This window comes from Gadus macrocephalus, chromosome 5, assembly GCF_031168955.1.
Source record: "Gadus macrocephalus chromosome 5, ASM3116895v1".
Lineage (NCBI taxonomy): Eukaryota > Metazoa > Chordata > Actinopteri > Gadiformes > Gadidae > Gadus > Gadus macrocephalus.
The window spans coordinates 18,078,899-18,095,327 of NC_082386.1; the positions used below are offsets into that span (position 1 = coordinate 18,078,899).

At 41.0% G+C, this 16,429-nt stretch overlaps 2 protein-coding genes across 4 annotated transcripts; one reads left to right on the top strand and one right to left on the bottom strand.

The window, feature by feature from the left end:
• The first annotated feature begins 922 nt into the window (after positions 1–922).
• Positions 923–12,898, top strand: LOC132457245 (adhesion G-protein coupled receptor F3-like). Of its 2 annotated transcripts, XM_060051428.1 has the most exons (16): positions 923–1,182; positions 1,348–1,467; positions 1,574–1,586; positions 1,688–2,092; positions 2,273–2,379; positions 5,520–5,578; positions 5,878–6,002; positions 7,896–8,108; positions 8,314–8,568; positions 8,686–8,829; positions 9,212–9,399; positions 9,502–9,678; positions 10,076–11,440; positions 12,202–12,243; positions 12,647–12,682; positions 12,770–12,898. In XM_060051428.1, exons 5-16 carry the CDS (start codon positions 2,323–2,325, stop codon positions 12,827–12,829), a joined length of 2,721 nt encoding a protein of 906 aa, XP_059907411.1. In that variant the 5' UTR covers positions 923–1,182; positions 1,348–1,467; positions 1,574–1,586; positions 1,688–2,092; positions 2,273–2,322; the 3' UTR covers positions 12,830–12,898. The 2 variants fall into 2 exon arrangements, with proteins under 2 accessions (XP_059907411.1, XP_059907409.1); XM_060051426.1 differs by lacking the exons at positions 12,202–12,243; positions 12,647–12,682; positions 12,770–12,898 and adding an exon at positions 11,942–12,193 and having other exon boundaries at positions 924–1,182.
• Positions 12,899–13,221: 323 nt separating this feature from the next.
• On the bottom strand, positions 13,222–14,291 carry LOC132457409 (ankyrin repeat domain-containing protein 66). Of its 2 annotated transcripts, none has more exons than XM_060051711.1 (3): positions 14,119–14,291; positions 13,760–13,988; positions 13,222–13,369 (listed from the first exon to the last, which is right to left on the bottom strand). In XM_060051711.1, the coding sequence occupies exons 1-3, from the start codon at positions 14,255–14,257 to the stop codon at positions 13,249–13,251; spliced, it is 489 nt and encodes a 162-aa protein (XP_059907694.1). In that variant the 5' UTR covers positions 14,258–14,291; the 3' UTR covers positions 13,222–13,248. The 2 variants fall into 2 exon arrangements, with proteins under 2 accessions (XP_059907694.1, XP_059907695.1); XM_060051712.1 differs by having other exon boundaries at positions 13,796–13,988; positions 14,119–14,273.
• Between the last annotated feature and the right edge of the window lie 2,138 nt (positions 14,292–16,429).

A 16,429-nucleotide genomic window follows, 5' to 3' on the forward strand; every position in this document is an offset into this window, starting at 1 on the left:
TGTTAAACACGCAGTGTTGTTTTGTTATCAACCTTTTCTTGTTATCAACCTCACACATTACCAGAGGGGTATATTAGTGGGGGTGATAAATGTTTATAACAAGCATGGTTGACCGGTTATGGTAAGGGTGTTACAAGAGCAAGTCATCAGAGTCTGCTGTTGGGTCGGTCAGAATAACGCTGAACTATGCACTTCTAGTTAATTTAAATTATGGAATAAATGTTTATAATGTGTGTGTGCAATTGACACAACACAAAAGTGTTGTGTCAATTGCACAATTTTGTTCTGTATATTCTCAGGGGAATTTAATGTATGTGTATATATATGTGTGTGTGTGTGTGTATTTGTGTGTGTATATGTATACACATTAAATTCCACTGAGAATATACACAAAACAAAATTGTTGTGCAATTGACATCGAAGGAAAGTTTATTGCATTGATACTTTGCAGGTTCACAAACACGAGCTAAATTACCAGTTAAGACGAGACGTTTATTGGTTGCCGCAAGAAAGCTTGTATCGAAATATACACCAGTAAATGGAGACGCAGAATTGTAGGTACTGCAGGGATCTGAACCCAGGATCTACTGTTTACTGGACAGGCACCTTAACCAACTATGCTACAATGGGTACAACACCAATTTATTGAGAATACGGCCAAAGCCGTATTATTCCGTGGCTGTGTGATGAGAGGAAAAAGATTGGTACCATAAGCCAATTGTGGGAGACGGAGACAACTTATTTTTTATTTCGGCCATTCATTTGAACTATAAATGAAACACTGGGCGTTTGTAGCCTCCAAATAATTAGATTTAAAAACAGGATTATCTAACGACATTTGTTTTATGTTATTTAGTAGGAAAACGAAGTGGCTGTGAAATGGTAGTCAATTTATTCACGTTTTTTAAGTATTGAAATATTTGCAACCAAACTCCTATTGCTGGCTAAACAACTATAGTAATAATAGGCCTATTGCGAATGAGTAACCAAAAAAAGGGAAGTAAAATTACACTAACACCACCAGGTAAACAGCTAGCTGCTATTTAGATAGTCAAATGCAGAGGCAGGCGAATAGTAAGATAAAGACCCTGCAGTTCCTTCAGTGGGTTGCGACGAAATGATCCCTTAACAGATGTTGTTTCTGCGGCGCCAATACAACACGCAGCTGAGCAAGAAGGAGAGGTAGGCTACTCTTTAAATAGATTGAAATTTTTTCCAAATTGTATTTCCAAGTGTTTATTCAATTTAATGAATCTATAACATAACGGTATTTTTAAATTGGGACTATAGTCTGAACTCTTGATTTAGTTTATTTCTTATGTCATGTATTTTGTTTTTGTATTATAGGCTATTTGATTAGGCCTACAATTTCAAATAACCGCCTGTAGGTCCTGCTCGTAAGGGAGTGCAATGAGAGTCTGTATAATATACCTTACTCTTTTTATTCTGGGACTGAGCTGTTTTCAGGTGAGTCAGACGTTTTAACGTAGATTCAAATCTTAAATCATGTTTAACAATCAAATGGAAAAGTACATTCATTTAATTTCCCTTCTTACTTGAATCCCTTTTTTAGGCATATGGAGGAGGTAAACTGATTTGTGTTATCACATAGGCACACGTAATGAACTTTTAACTATAATACATACATTCATAAACCCGATGAGTCCTAATCTGGGTCCTGTTCCAGATAATTCCACGCTAGTGTATTACGCGGTGCTCACCATCGAGCCGAGCGCCCTCCCCAACATCACGGACAAGCTCAGCTCTATCGTGCTGGACGGAACGCATAACGTGGTAGTCAGCGACTTAGTGGTCACTAAAAGTTGAGTGACCTCTTTTTTTGTAGCATCACCAGTAAAGCCTTTTCATGTGTTTTTCTGTGTGTTTTTATTAATCAAAGCTGACAAATGAATAAAACTTTTGTTTAAATATTTTTAAGAATGTGACGCGGCGGCTGTTTGCTCCTGTCAGGCCGGGCACGTATGGAGCAATGAGGTTTGTGAGAAGAAGAGCGAATGTTGTCATCCCACCAATCCCATCAAGTGTAGCCCTCCGAAAGATGTCGATCCAATTTGCCATCCAACGACCAGAGGTAAGCTAATGAATATAACGGAGTAAAGAATTTGGGTAATATCGCGTGGCTTTTCTTCTCCAAATGAGGTTGGCCTACATAATTGTGCGTCATATCGCGAGTCTTCTCCGAGAGGAGCGCGCAGCATTCACTGTTGTTTGAACCTTGGATAACATAAATAAACTATTTTTATCTTTACAGTCACCATTTATGGTTCGATTTTTCTGAACGATGAGATATATTACCACTCCATGGCCGACCCGAATACTCCGAAGTTCAAAGAACTTGCTAAAAATCTGATAGATAAGGTAGGTTTTTGACGGATGCGAAGTAGGATTTAGTTGACTGGGTTTAATCGAGCGGGTAAAAGTCAGCCGCAGGTTCGATATTCGCTGGATATTCGGTTTTCATTTACCCCGCAATCAGCTTAATCAACCCAATTGCATTTCATTACGGCTGTAGTTTGTTGAGGACAGCATAGGACACCGTATCAACAAAAATCACAGTGACATGTTGCTCCTATCGATATCTGTGCGAGAAAAGCTCTTAAATCAACGTCCTGGCTGCTGTCTGTTTTAGGGACCGTCTACAAATTACACCCCACAGACTGGTGGCATAAACGTTTCCATGGAACTGTTTCAGGAAAGAAATCACCACAAATCACTTGAAACATATTTTCTCATTCTGATTGCTGTAGTACTTGCCAATGGTGGGCTTTTACTTACTACGGGTCATTATTTGTTGATATTTTGCATAATAGTGGAACAGGATGAAATTAATAGCTAAAATATTCACCAAAAATCAATAAAAGTAATTTTTTTCATTCTGATTGCTGTATTACTTGCCAATGGTTGGCTTTTACTTACTACGGGTTATTATCTGTTGACATTTTGCATTATAGCGAATGAGGATGCAATTAATAGTTTCAAATATTCACCAAAAATCAATAAAACTAAATTTTTTCATTCTGATTGCTGTAGTACTTGCCAATGGTTGGCTTTTACTTACTACGGGTCATTATTTGTTGAAATTTTGCATTATAGCGAATGAGGATGCAATTAATAGTTTCAAATATTCACCAAAAATCAATGGAAATACATTTTCGCATTCTGATTGCTGTAGTACTTGCCAATGGTTGGCTTTTACTTACTACGGGTCATTATTTGTTGACATTTTGCATTATAGCGAATGAGGATGCAATTAATAGTTTCAAATATTCACCAAAAATCAATAAAACTACATTTTTTCATTCCGATTTCTGTAGTACTTGCCAATGGCTGGCTTTTACTTACTACGGGTCATTATTTGTTGAAATTTTGCATTATAGCGAATGAGGATGCAATTAATAGTTTCAAATATTCACCAAAAATCAATAAAACTACATTTTTTGTGTGTTTTTCATAATTACTCCGATCCTATTTCACAAAAAAGGTCACCCATAATAAATGTGAAAATTTCCTTTTGGTGAATATTTCAAACCATTAATTGCATCCCCATTCGCTATAATGCAAAATGTCAACAAATAATGACCCGTAGTAAGTAAAAGCCAACCATTGGCAAGTACTACAGCAATCAGATTGAAAAAATGTAGTTTTATTGATTTTTGGTGAATATTTGAAAATATTAATTGCATCCTCATTCGCTATAATGCAAAATTTCAACAAATAATGACCCGTAGTAAGTAAAAGCCCACCATTGGCAAGTACTACAGCAATCAGAATGCGAAAATGTATTTCCATTGATTTTTGGTGAATATTTGAAACTATTAATGGCATCCTCATTCGCTATAATGCAAAATGTCAACAAATACTGACCCGTAGTAAGTAAAAGCCCACCATTGGCAAGTACTACAGCAATCAGAATGAAAAAATGTAGTTTTATTGATTTTTGGTGAATATTTAAAACTATTAATTGCATCCTCATTCGCTATAATGCAAAATTTAAACTAATAATGACCCGTAGTAAGTAAAAGCCAACCATTGGCAAGTACTACAGCAATCAGAATGAAAAAATGTAGTTTTATTGATTTTTGGTGAATATTTAAAACTATTAATTGCATCCTGTTTCACTATTATGTAAAATATGAACAAATACTGACCCGTAGTAAGTAAAAGCCCACCATTGGCAAGTACTACAGCAATCAGAATGAAAAAATTTAGTTTTATTGATTTTTGGTGAATATTTAAAACTATTAATTGCATCCTCATTCGCTATAATGCAAAATTTAAACTAATAATGACCCGTAGTAAGTAAAAGCCAACCATTGGCAAGTACTACAGCAATCAGAATGAAAAAATTTAGTTTTATTGATTTTTGGTGAATATTTAAAACTATTAATTGCATCCTGTTTCACTATTATGTAAAATATGAACAAATACTGACCCGTAGTAAGTAAAAGCCCACCATTGGCAAGTACTACAGCAATCAGAATGAAAAAATGTAGTTTTATTGATTTTTGGTGAATATTTAAAACTATTAATTGCATCCTCATTCACTATAATGCAAAATTTAAACTAATAATGACCCGTAGTAAGTAAAAGCCAACCATTGGCAAGTACTACAGCAATCAGAATGAAACAATTTAGTTTTATGGATTTTTGGTGAATATTTGAAACTATTAATTGCATCCTCATTCACTATAATGCAAAATTTCAACAAATAATGACCCGTAGTAAGTAAAAGCCAACCATTGGCAAGTACTACAACAATCAGAATGAAAAAAAATATTTTTATGGATTTTTGGTGAATATTTAAAACTATTAATTGCATCCTGTTTCACTATTATGTAAAATATGAACAAATACTGACCCGTAGTAAGTAAAAGCCCACCATTGGCAAGTACTACAGCAATCAGAATGAGAAAATGTATTTCTATTGATTTTTGGTGAATATTGGAAACTATTAATTGCATCCTCATTCGCTATAATGCAAAATGTCAACAAATAATGACCTGTAGTAAATAAAAGCCCCCCACTGGCAAGTACTACAGCAATCAGAATGAGAATATGTGTTTTTATTGATTATTGGTGATTTCTTTCCTGAAACAATTCCATGGTAACGTCTATGTCACCAGTCCGTGGGGTGTAATTTGTGGACGGTCCCTAAAACAGATTGCAGCCGGACCGTAGATTACAGCGCTGTTCTTGCACATCGATAGTAACAACTAATTTCGGTGTGATTTTTTGTCAATACGCTGTCCTATACTGTCCTCAACATACTACACCCGTAATATAGGGCAATTGTGTTGATTAAGCCGATTGCTGGATTAATCCGATTGCAAAACTGAATATCCGGCGAATATCCAACCTGCTGCTAACTTTTACCCGCTGTTGAATCGCACGGTTTAATTGATTCGGTCTTGATCTTTTGGCAACACGTAGCCTAGTCTATAACACATGTGTGTAGTGACTAGCTCCCTGTCGTCTGAAATCAGTTTTTTCCCCATCAGATGAAACCTGTTTACAACACCCTGCTGCGATTCGATGGCATACAGGTCACCGGGTTCAGGTAAACTACCCCGCTTATTAGACCTTATGGCGTTATCAGACGCCATACCAAAAACACTGACTTTCAATACATTCTAGTAGTCTGACTTCAGCTTTCCCTAGCTGTGATATGGGCTATTAATTGTAGGCTACTGTTTCAATGCCCACTACAGTGACTGAGTGAGTGAGTGGTAGTAAGTAAGTGAGTGAGTGATTGGGGGATTGAGAGAGAGTGAGAGAGTGAGAGTGAGAGAGAGAGAGAGAGAGATTTATATCATGTAAAGCACTTACATAAATAACATTTATTATCATTTATTAAAGGCTAGGTGTGTATGCATCCTTTGAGGTATATGTCAACACCCGAATGAATACAACGACCTTGGGGCAGAAAACCGTGGCAGCAGCGATAGCATTGAACAACAACACCATTGAAGTGGAAACTGAAGGTAAACAACCATAGGACGAGCGTGAACAACCCAATACCTATCTTCTAAATACAGTCTAATACATTAAATAAGTATTTTTTAAGGGGCCTAAGGGGCTCCAAATGGTTCTAGGGGGTGATTTACATACAACACAAGCTGTGGATAATTTATCGCACAATAAAGATTCCCTCCCATTATTCAAACGTTAACTAGTGAACTACCTTTCAAAAGCAGAGCAGTTGCAAGCTTTCAATGTTTATTAGAATCGAAGCTAGGTAAGCTGTGCTCCGCAACTAAAAGGTTGCGTACCAAGCCCTGCTCGTCAAGGTTTTCCTCCCCCTCAAGGTTTTCATCATGTGGATGTCGAGCTGTAAGTTTACAATTGTATTAGTTGGTGCTATTGGGGCAATGGCATCAACTGGCTGGGTGCCTCATCATTTGCCTTTTTCGACTAATGGGACCACTGCCCCTGGGCATGCTAATTCTCAATATCAGTGGCAAAAGACCAGAATATTATTTAATTCGCCCCAAATCTTATTTTTTTGTAAAAAAACAAATAACTCATAATCTACTTTCTGACGGTCCATGAACTCCCCTCGTTTACTGCACGTCAACAGAGCCACAGGTGAGTCAGTACACTTCAGCAGTAGGTCTCAGTGTTTACTACAGGTTAGTTGGAAGCACAAGCTCTAGATTTCACTATGTCTTTACTATATGTCAGTAATTCTTAGATCATGGTGATGTCATTGACCGGTTTGCCCAAGTCAGACGAAGGAGGTACCCACTTATGCTCAAAGGACAAAAGCCCAAAGAATGGAGCAAGAAACAGTCAGATAGCAACAGGGAATGTAGAAAGGCAATTGCAGAGAAAGAAAGTAAAGAGTTAAGTACAAACAAGAATTGAACAAAGAAAGACAATACATGTAGAGTAACAGTTGCTAAGAAATGAATGAATAAAAAAAAAAAAAAAAGTCATACATGACTGTGTGACTCTAAAATCTCAATGTTTACTTTTGCTGAATGTTTACTGTTGGTTTGTCTGTGAATGAGGCACTTTTGTGTTTGGGCAAAGGGAAGTTTGTGAAAATTGGTTTTCCTTTTTTACCATTGTTATCGATTGATATTTACTGGTAACCATGGAATGCATTAATTCAATTCACTCTAGAAGTGATGAAATTATTCTCGTCACTAATGGTAGTCAGCTTTTAGTTGGATGTCCTGTGTGCTTTACATTAGAAACAAACATGGGGATTCAAGGGGCATCTCAAAATAAAGTAGCCTAGTCCTTCTAGATAGTCCTTTTGGCAAGATAATAAACGGTTTAAAAACATAACCAGACTGTTTACCACCTCAAGTGAATTAACCTATCCTACCCCAGTCATATATATATATATATATATATATATATATATATATATATATATATATATATATATATATATAATATCTGCTTCCCGGAAAATAGTGTTATCTTGTTTATCTTTGGAGTGTTCATGTGTAATATATACTAAAACAATTATTCACCTCTTTGGCGAATAATTGTTAAATATATGTATAGGTAAGATCTGTCTCACTAGCATTCATTTTACTCTAACTTGAATGGAGCTTTAGATGTCTGGGGAAAAGCAGCACAGCAGTCAGGTAGCTATTTAAAGCTGTAATAAACTGCGTATTTTTTTTTTTAGGTAAAGCATTTTGAAAAAATTTGCATGTGCAATAAAGTGTACAAAATTTGCCGGGCTAAGTCCCGGATGCTTCAGATAACTAGAAACCCCCCTTCTCAATATAATTTTAATGTAATTTACCTGTCTGGTGTTTTAGCCTTTTCATCAAAGACAGTCAAATTCAATTCTTCAGAAATGACCTCATGTACATACTAACTTAGAAAAGATAATATCCACTGATTCTCCACAGGCCTTGTGGACATAAGCGCCCCCGAGCAGCCGGTGAAGCTGAACAGCATGATCGACATCGTCTGCAATTCGTCCCAAAGCGATAAGGCGGAGTGGAAACAGGCCACACACGAAGAGGTCTCTCAGATCACCAACGGAACGGAGTCCATTGTGACATCACAAGGGCGTGGGACCACCAAACTCACACTCAATCAAACATCTGGAATTTGGGCAGGTGTGTGTGTAATTTTTTTCCCGTTTCATCCAAATGACCAAATAAAAAAAGGATGAACCTGAAACTCGCCATCAAAAGTGAAATGTGCAAAGAATTGATATCGTCATGTCTAGCCAAATCGAGATCCATTCAGATACGTGGAGCAGATGTCTTTGTACTGCAGTGTACTGACAATGAAGCTGTTCCCTTGTTCCATTTTTCCCAGGCCTGATCACTTGTACCTTCAGGCCAGAATTGGATACCGGTGTGAAGATACTTCACAGAGCCAGTTTCAAACTGGATGTCGCACTTCTGCCTCAAATCGACATCTTCAGCGACCCCCAGTTCCCCGAATGTGGAAAAGACTCCACAGTGGTGTCTGTAAGAGTGAAATGTCAGATAAAGAACAGCACCGAACATTACGCCGTACATTGGATCGTGAAGGGGAATTATTCAAAATTGGCGACAGGAGCAGACGTCGGTGAGCAAGGTTTCATGGTCTTTTAGCCACGATTGTTTATTCTGCTTTCCCTGTTGTCTCGTGTGATACTCATTGGATCAGCAATCTTCACTCACTTGATGTTTTGATGATCATTAGGGCAAGATCCCAGGTCTTACGACGCCCAAATGGCCTTGTCGTGTTTACCACAGCATGAGGACCAACCGGCAGACATGACATGTGTGTTCAGAAATAGGATGAACCAAACACAAAAGGCCTTGATTAAAATCCACATCATAAACGGTACGGCTCAGGTGTAACACCAAGTACAAGTTAATTTGTGTGGTAAACCTTTACAATTAGGGTACATTAATTAACCGTTAATTAACATGAGTTAATGTGGTAATAAGCATTGCCTAAAATTTACTCGCTGTTAATCAATAGTTAACTAATGGTTGAATAATAATGGATTAATGGTGTTCATGTTTAATAATGTTGTTCATGCTAACTAAGTTAACGATGTTCATGGTAACAAATGTATTGATTTAACCATAAACTGGAATATTGTTGCAATATTGATTTGGAAAATGCAGGCATGTATTGTGCCAGTTAGGCAAGGATTTATCATAGCACTATAGAATTGCCGTTGATGAGGTTTTTTTCCCCGCAAATTGTTTTCCAATAGTAAATCGTAAGCGTTGTCAGGCGGGCGAGGATTGGCCAGTCACGAAGGCAGGCTTCACTGCCAAGCTGCGTTGTGAGGGAGCTAGAGAGGGGTTTAGATCACGGGAATGTGACAACAACGGAATTTGGGGGAAGGAGGAGTCAGAGTGCGTAAACCGTGACCTCTTCAGCATTTCAGAACGCACTCAAGTAAGTGGCAGACATTTTGTTTCATCACATAATAATCAGACAAAGCATTTGCAGAACAATGTGTGTCATTGCTTACCGATAATTGCCCAAAATGCCTCCCAGGTGATTGACAAAGGTCTCGGATCCGTCGTCCTGAACGCCGCAAAGCTGTTTTCTCGCCTTACTACTGCTACTAACAACACAGAGAGCATCAACAGTGTTTCTAATCTGAATGCGTCCGTCAACATCCTCAACAACATGCAAAACTTAAACACCTCGTTCAATGAACTCACATTAGAGGTAAGTCCCAACTCGCATTGTTGATCCCCTTATGTTTGAATTTAAGGTGACATATTATACCAACAGTTGTGAGTGTGATTAGCTGTGACAAACCGTTTTGAAAATCTGCCTCTTCTGACATCACAAGTCGGCGTGTCCACTTAGATGTAGGCTGGATGCATCAGTCTACCAGCCTACCCAGTGGACTGAGGCAAACGTTCTCTATCCGTCATACATCTTGGTTGACACACCCACTTGTGATGTCAGAAGACGCAGATTGCTTGTAACGGCTTGTAATCTCACTCACGACTGGTGGTATAATATGTCGCCTTTAAGTTCCCACAACCGTCAATAGTGTTCAACACATTATATTGCTCGGTTGTGCCGCCTTTTCTAAAATTGAAATCTGTCTTACCAGGAAATCGTGAAGTCGTCCAGCAACATCCTGGACATTCCTTCGCCGGAAGTTTGGAGGCCAGAACAACCTATCGATGCGCAGAACAACCTGTCGATGGCTGAACTGTACTTGGCGTCTGTTGAGCAGTTGATAAGGCAGACCAACATATCAAAGGAACATGCCAGTGAGGCGTCAAATGTACAGATAAAGGCTTGCAAGTTGGCGCGCTGTAGGGACAATGTCTTCGGCGTCAACGTTTCCGTCGACGGACAACAAGGCGTTGTGAAAATGGCGGGTTTTAAAAATCTTGTCAACTTCTTGCCGCCCATACAGCCCGACGCCGACCCCAACAGCATCGTGGTGATGATGAGTGTTGACGGCAAGAAAGAGCCAGCGTTCAATCACGACCTCGGCAGTGAAGAAGTCTTGATCCAGTTCAAGCTCACCAACCCGCGACCACGCAACCGTGAAATGAAGTGCGTCGCCATGGACGTAAAAGGGAAGTGGTCGCTTGACCCGTGCGTCTGGGCCGGTCCGAGAAACGAAGGCAGCTGTAAATGCAAATTCTCTTCCGCGTTTGCCATCCTCCTGTCAAGAAACGCTGTCAATCTGCCGGCGCTGCGCGAGATCACCTACGTGGGTCTAGCCATTTCCATCGCCTCTCTGGTCTCGTTCCTGATGATCGAGTGCCTGGTCTGGAAGGCCGTGACGAAGTCTGTCGGCTTGTACTTGCGCCACATCACGCTATTGAACATCTCCGTGTCCCTCCTGATCGGAAACTGCAGTCTCTTTGCATCCGCATTCCCGGGGGTCGTTTCCGACCTCTGGTGTCAGATCTGCGTGGTCCTGGAGCATTTCTTCTTCCTTGCGCAGTTCTGCTGGATGTTCTGCCTCAGCAGCCTTCTGCTCTACCAAACCTTGTTTGTGTGGTCGGATCTGAGCAAAGGTTGGTACCAGGGCATTTGCTACTCAGTGGGCTACGGCGCCCCGTTTCTCATCGTGACCATCACGTTTGTGTCCCACGATGGCGGGGCAGAGGGGGAGTACTACGACGCCCATAGCTGTTGGCTGACACACCACGGCATGCTCAAGGGCTCCTTCTATTCCTTCATCATACCGGTGGGCATCATCGTCTTCATCAACCTTTTCAGCATGGCCTTGGTGATCGTCAAGCTGTTGAACCCCGTCAAGGGATTAGGACCAGGAGGACGTGAAAGCCGCAGCGGTGGCCACGCCGCCATACGCGTTCTCAGGTCCATCACCATCCTGACCCCTGTCTTCGGAGTGACCTGGATCTTCGGTTTTGCTAGTGTAGCCCTTGACCTGGCGGAAGGCCCGGCAGCGTCCGCTGCCTACTACATCTTCAGCATCTGTAACTCTTTCCAGGTGGGAGCCCTCAGATTTACATTGAGGGCATTTAGCAGACGCTTTTATCCAAGGCGACTCACTATAAGGTCATTTGCCAGAAGAAAGAGAAACAACAATATATCGGTCGGTACAGTAAGGATGTTCATAGAAACTAGTGCCAAGCACTAAAACTTGTTAGGTTAACCCATTCCCTGTATACAACAAAGCTAGCTAGGATAAGATACTACTAAGTACTATTTTTAAGTGCAAGGACGAACAACATATAGTCAGTGCGTACATGAAGTGCTCAGATCCTGGTGAAACTTCGCTATATACTCCTGTTCCTGTGTGTCATGGTCCGTCCCTGGTTTTCCCATTCACCTGCCTGCCACCCTGATCTCTCCTAATTAACCCAAACATCTTTACCTGTGCTCCCCCTATATCAGTCCTCTCCTTCCAATAATTCCCTGCCAGATTGTCTCCAGAGTTTCTCAGAGCTTTCCCGCGACTTGATTCCTCATACTTCTCCGATCCTGCCAGTTGCCGAATCCTGCCTGCCTGACTACCTTGCCTGCCGCCCAGCCCCTGTCGGTCTGTCTGGTCTTCTGTCCCCGGCTCCTGATCCACCAGCCTGCCCTCCCGTTGCCGACCTCTGCCTGCCGACTACCCTCTTCCTGTCGATCCGGTCCCTAAATAAAGCCTTGTACCTATCCTGCGCTAGTCGTCTGTCCGTGCACTTGGGTTCTGCTAAACGCCCCCGTTACACCTTTATAAAGGCTCCGTCTCCAATGTCTCCCCAGGGACTCTTCATCCTGCTGACCGCCAGTGTCGGAGAGAAAATGGTATTTATTTCTTACAACTTTATATTGACCTGCAAATACTGCGATCACTAAAATGAGTCACCAGGGGTGGGTTAATGAGGCGATCTGAAAGAGTTCACAGCTTGGTTGCCTCTTTAAATACAACACATTCACAGTAGTAGGGCCTATATTAAGAGGTACAATGTGTGAGATCTTCAATTTCAAGCTAGCAAAAATCTACCCCTCCAACTCCGCCCGTCTTTGAAAAGCGCAATTACTTTTTGAGTTTGAACAGGAGATTTCTCTACCATGAAACACAGATCCCCTTAGCCCTATCTAGCCCATCTACACGACAGAATGTGTTTTTGAGAAAACAAAAAGCTGTTCCACAATGTACACAAATTAAATGTTCAATGGACCCCGTTTTCCTTTTTATTTGACCCAGGTTCGAGACGCACTGAGGAAACGTTTTTACGCAACTGTGAGTTCAACACGGATCACTAACCGCACTTGTTTCATTAGCAGATGTGTTTTTGCAGTCGTGTTGACACGTTGTCTGATCCCCTAGCGACGGCCCTCGTCCACTAAGGAGACCTCCATGACCATGCAGTCTTCGATGGAAGACTGACTCCTGAGACACCAGCCTGTCCCGTTTAGTGGAGGGAAACGCATTTCATCTTCAGCGGGGAAATGTAATTATTTTTGGCATAATCTTGTAGGCTACAACTTTAGAGCATGGGATGTCTAACAAGCTTATTGCGGATGTGTGATGTCAAGGACTTTTATTATTTATTTTCGTTGCTTTTATTAGTAATGGTAGTCAAAGAAGACATTTGAATGCATTAACTTGTTGCCTCACGACAACCAAAACAGATTTTTTCTTTGTTTCTGTGTGTAAATTTAGATATTTTTTATATGATTGAGACCTTTTGATCTTTCTATATGGAGCCCATTGTGTTATTAACCTTCCAGATCATTGACAAACATCATCCAAATAAAAACGTTGTTTCCGAACAAATCTGTTTTATTTCATCCTTTAATCCCTGGTTACTTTTTAAAATCCATTCCGTTCTCTTTTTGTCGATCTTCCCACTCTTCGTCCGTCTCGTCCAAAAAGAGGCCTTTCTGAACCGCCGACTGGCGGTAGGCTTCGGACTCCACCTCTGCACTGCAACACACAGACCGCATTTATCATTCATTTCTCAGGACTGTGGAGTAATTCATTATGTTCAAGTAACTACCCTATCCAACGGACGTCAGATTACGTTTTTCGAACTGTGGCTTGATATTTGAATCCATCCAAAACCAAAGCAAACATTCATCACCTTGTTATGAGTGACAGTTGACTGTAAATTAATAGATTGATCAATAGGCACTAATATATAAATATTTTAAAAATAAAAATGGGTCTTTAGTTTTATTGAAGCAGGCATAAATAATTAACCATGTGGGTAATCAAATTAGGAACTAGGAGAGCACATTTTCATTGTGTGGGTGGGCCCTTTATGTGTATCCTACTTCGGAGAAAAAAGTATCAATTACTCAAAGGCCTACCTACATTTGGAGGAAGCTAACACAGTCCTCGTGTCCATACATTTCTGCCAGCCTAATGGGTCGGTCGCCGGAGATGTCCTGCTTGTCTACGGGGGCATGGAACGCGTGGAGCAGACGCAGCACACCCAGGCGTCCCGCCTCGGCGGCGAAGTGCGCGGCGGTCCAGCCGTTATCCGTCCTTAGACACGACCGTCCGCCGCTCTCCACTAGAAGCCTGACTATTTCCGTCTGTCCTGAATGCGGATGGGATTTCAACTAACGTGAAACAGTCGGCATAGTATTGGCCAACTGTGTGCAACGTAAGACTTTAAAAGAGCAAACGCAGGGAAATTAATTGTTGGCTCTGGCTCTCTGTATGCATACCTTTAGCCGCAGCCCAGTGGAGCGGTGTCTTGTGGTTCCAGTCGAGGTCTCTCTGGTTAGGATCGCATTGGTTGTTTTTCAGTAATTCCTCGACCAGATCACAGTCCCCAGCCGCTGCGGCCTGGTGCAACTCTGTCATGGCTCAAGGTGAGCGTCGCCGGGCAACGCTCAACAAACGAACGACCCAGGAAATCAGTACATAGGATTGGTTCTGCTGTCATCTGGTGGTTGAATACCTTAATTTATTTTCAGTGTCTTAGAGACCTGATAGTTGCCTATTCTATATAAAGTAACATAATATTTAGATATGGATACATAGATAGATCTACATCTATATTTTTTGCATGTTTTCTTTTACTTATCTATTATTTTATTGTATGACAATGTTTATGTGAAGCACTTTGAGTCTGCCTTGTGTACACTGTAAGAAATACTTGGTTCTACTTAAAATTATAAGTTTCCCAGCTACCTTCAAATTTCAAGTAAAAACCACTCATTATTTTAAGGCTAGTTAAGCTTTGATTTGCCTTCTGTGAGTCAACAAGACGGTTGAAATAATATTTATTGTTGTTTCAACCTTGCTTTGCAAGTTCAAAATAAAGTGGACTAATTTACGTGGACCTTTGGCACAATATTGACGAGTTATCATAACGGCAGCTAAAGCTACTTGCCTCCAAAGCTTCGCTTTAGCTGCTGTCCTGATAACTGTCAATATGGTGCCAAATGTTCACGTTATTTTTTTTATTTGAGCAATTAAGTATTCACACACATACACGCACGTTCATACAAGCAAGCAAGCACATTGAAGCAAGCGTACCCATTGCAAGTGTACCCATATACACATGTACACAAACGCGTATATCTGTAGAAACATCAACTGATCACCAGATAATGAACCAGGCCTACAATACCTTGAGGGGTTTGAAGTAGGGCGTTTCCTAACCTAACCTTTCCCTGCATCACCAGACATTTCAACAAATGTTTTTGTTTCGTTCTTCAGGTGATCTACATGGGGGTCTGTATATATACGCCAGCGTTTGCATTCAATAAAGGTAGGAGATCTCAATATTTGGAATAGTCTTTACTTTTCTAAAGAAGGATGTTTTCAGTATTTACTCTCTCTCGCTGTCTCTTTCTATGCACCTGTCTGTGTGTCTGTCTTCTCTCACTCTTGGTTGGTCTGTCTCTCACTCGTGATCTCTGTCTGTCTGTCTGTCATCTCTCACTCGTGATCTCTGTCTGTCTGTCTGTCTTCTCTCACTCTTGGTTGGTCTGTCTCTCACTCTTGGTTGGTCTGTCTCTCACTCTTGGATGGTCTGTCTCTCACTCTTGGATGGTCTGTCTCTCACTCTTGGATGGTCTGTCTCTCACTCTTGGTTGGTCTGTCTCTCACGCTTGATGTCTGTCTGTCTGTCTGTCTGTCTGTCTGTCTGTCTGTCTGTCTGTCTGTCTGTCTGTCTGTCTGTCTGTCTGTCCTTCCACTGTGGGGATCGGTGTTGGCTACTGGACTCGTTTGCACGGCCTACACAACAAGCCAACGTGAACCACTTGGGGGGGAGTGACTCGCTATAGTTCATTAGAGAGTGTGGAGATGTTCCAATAATTTTTCTTCCTTTCTGATACCGTGTTTCCCATTTCGACTTTCCACCTCTGACCGTTAACGAACGCAGCATAACATTGACTTGTTTGTGATTATCTCTGCATGCGTAGCAAATGAGCTAGGCATGTGATGGTATGGATCAGCGCATAGAACTGGGTACTCGCCGATAACCGATACTTCATTTTATGCTATATCGAAGGAGTTTCTGATACTGGAATCGGTATCGGAACAAATTCATTAAAGAGCAGGAAGACTCATCACTGTACCATCCTAACCCAGCCCGTGTTTCTCCCGAGGCCCTGTCCACACGGAGCCGAAACGGGCAAAAACGATCCGGTCTCGTTTTATGCGGTTCAGGGATGTCTCCGTAAAGACGAGTTCATTGCGAAACCGCATCGAGCTGTAGAAACGCTGTAGTAAATATTCAAGGCACTGGTTCTCCACAGAAGAAAGTGGAGCGCATCAAGCCTGCGCGCATACAGCCTGCGCGCTGTATGCAAACATTCAGTCACGAAATTTAACCTTTAAATTGAGCAGAAATACTTTTTAATGTACAGTTAGTAATTACTTTTATCATGGGGCTGTATTTAAAGCTACAAAAAGAATACAAATGAAATGATGAATACAAAATTCAACGCAACTCTGACGTCGCCCAGCTGGTAGTGGGCTATTGACGTCATCGTTTGCGTTTTAAGCGTCCACACGAATCCT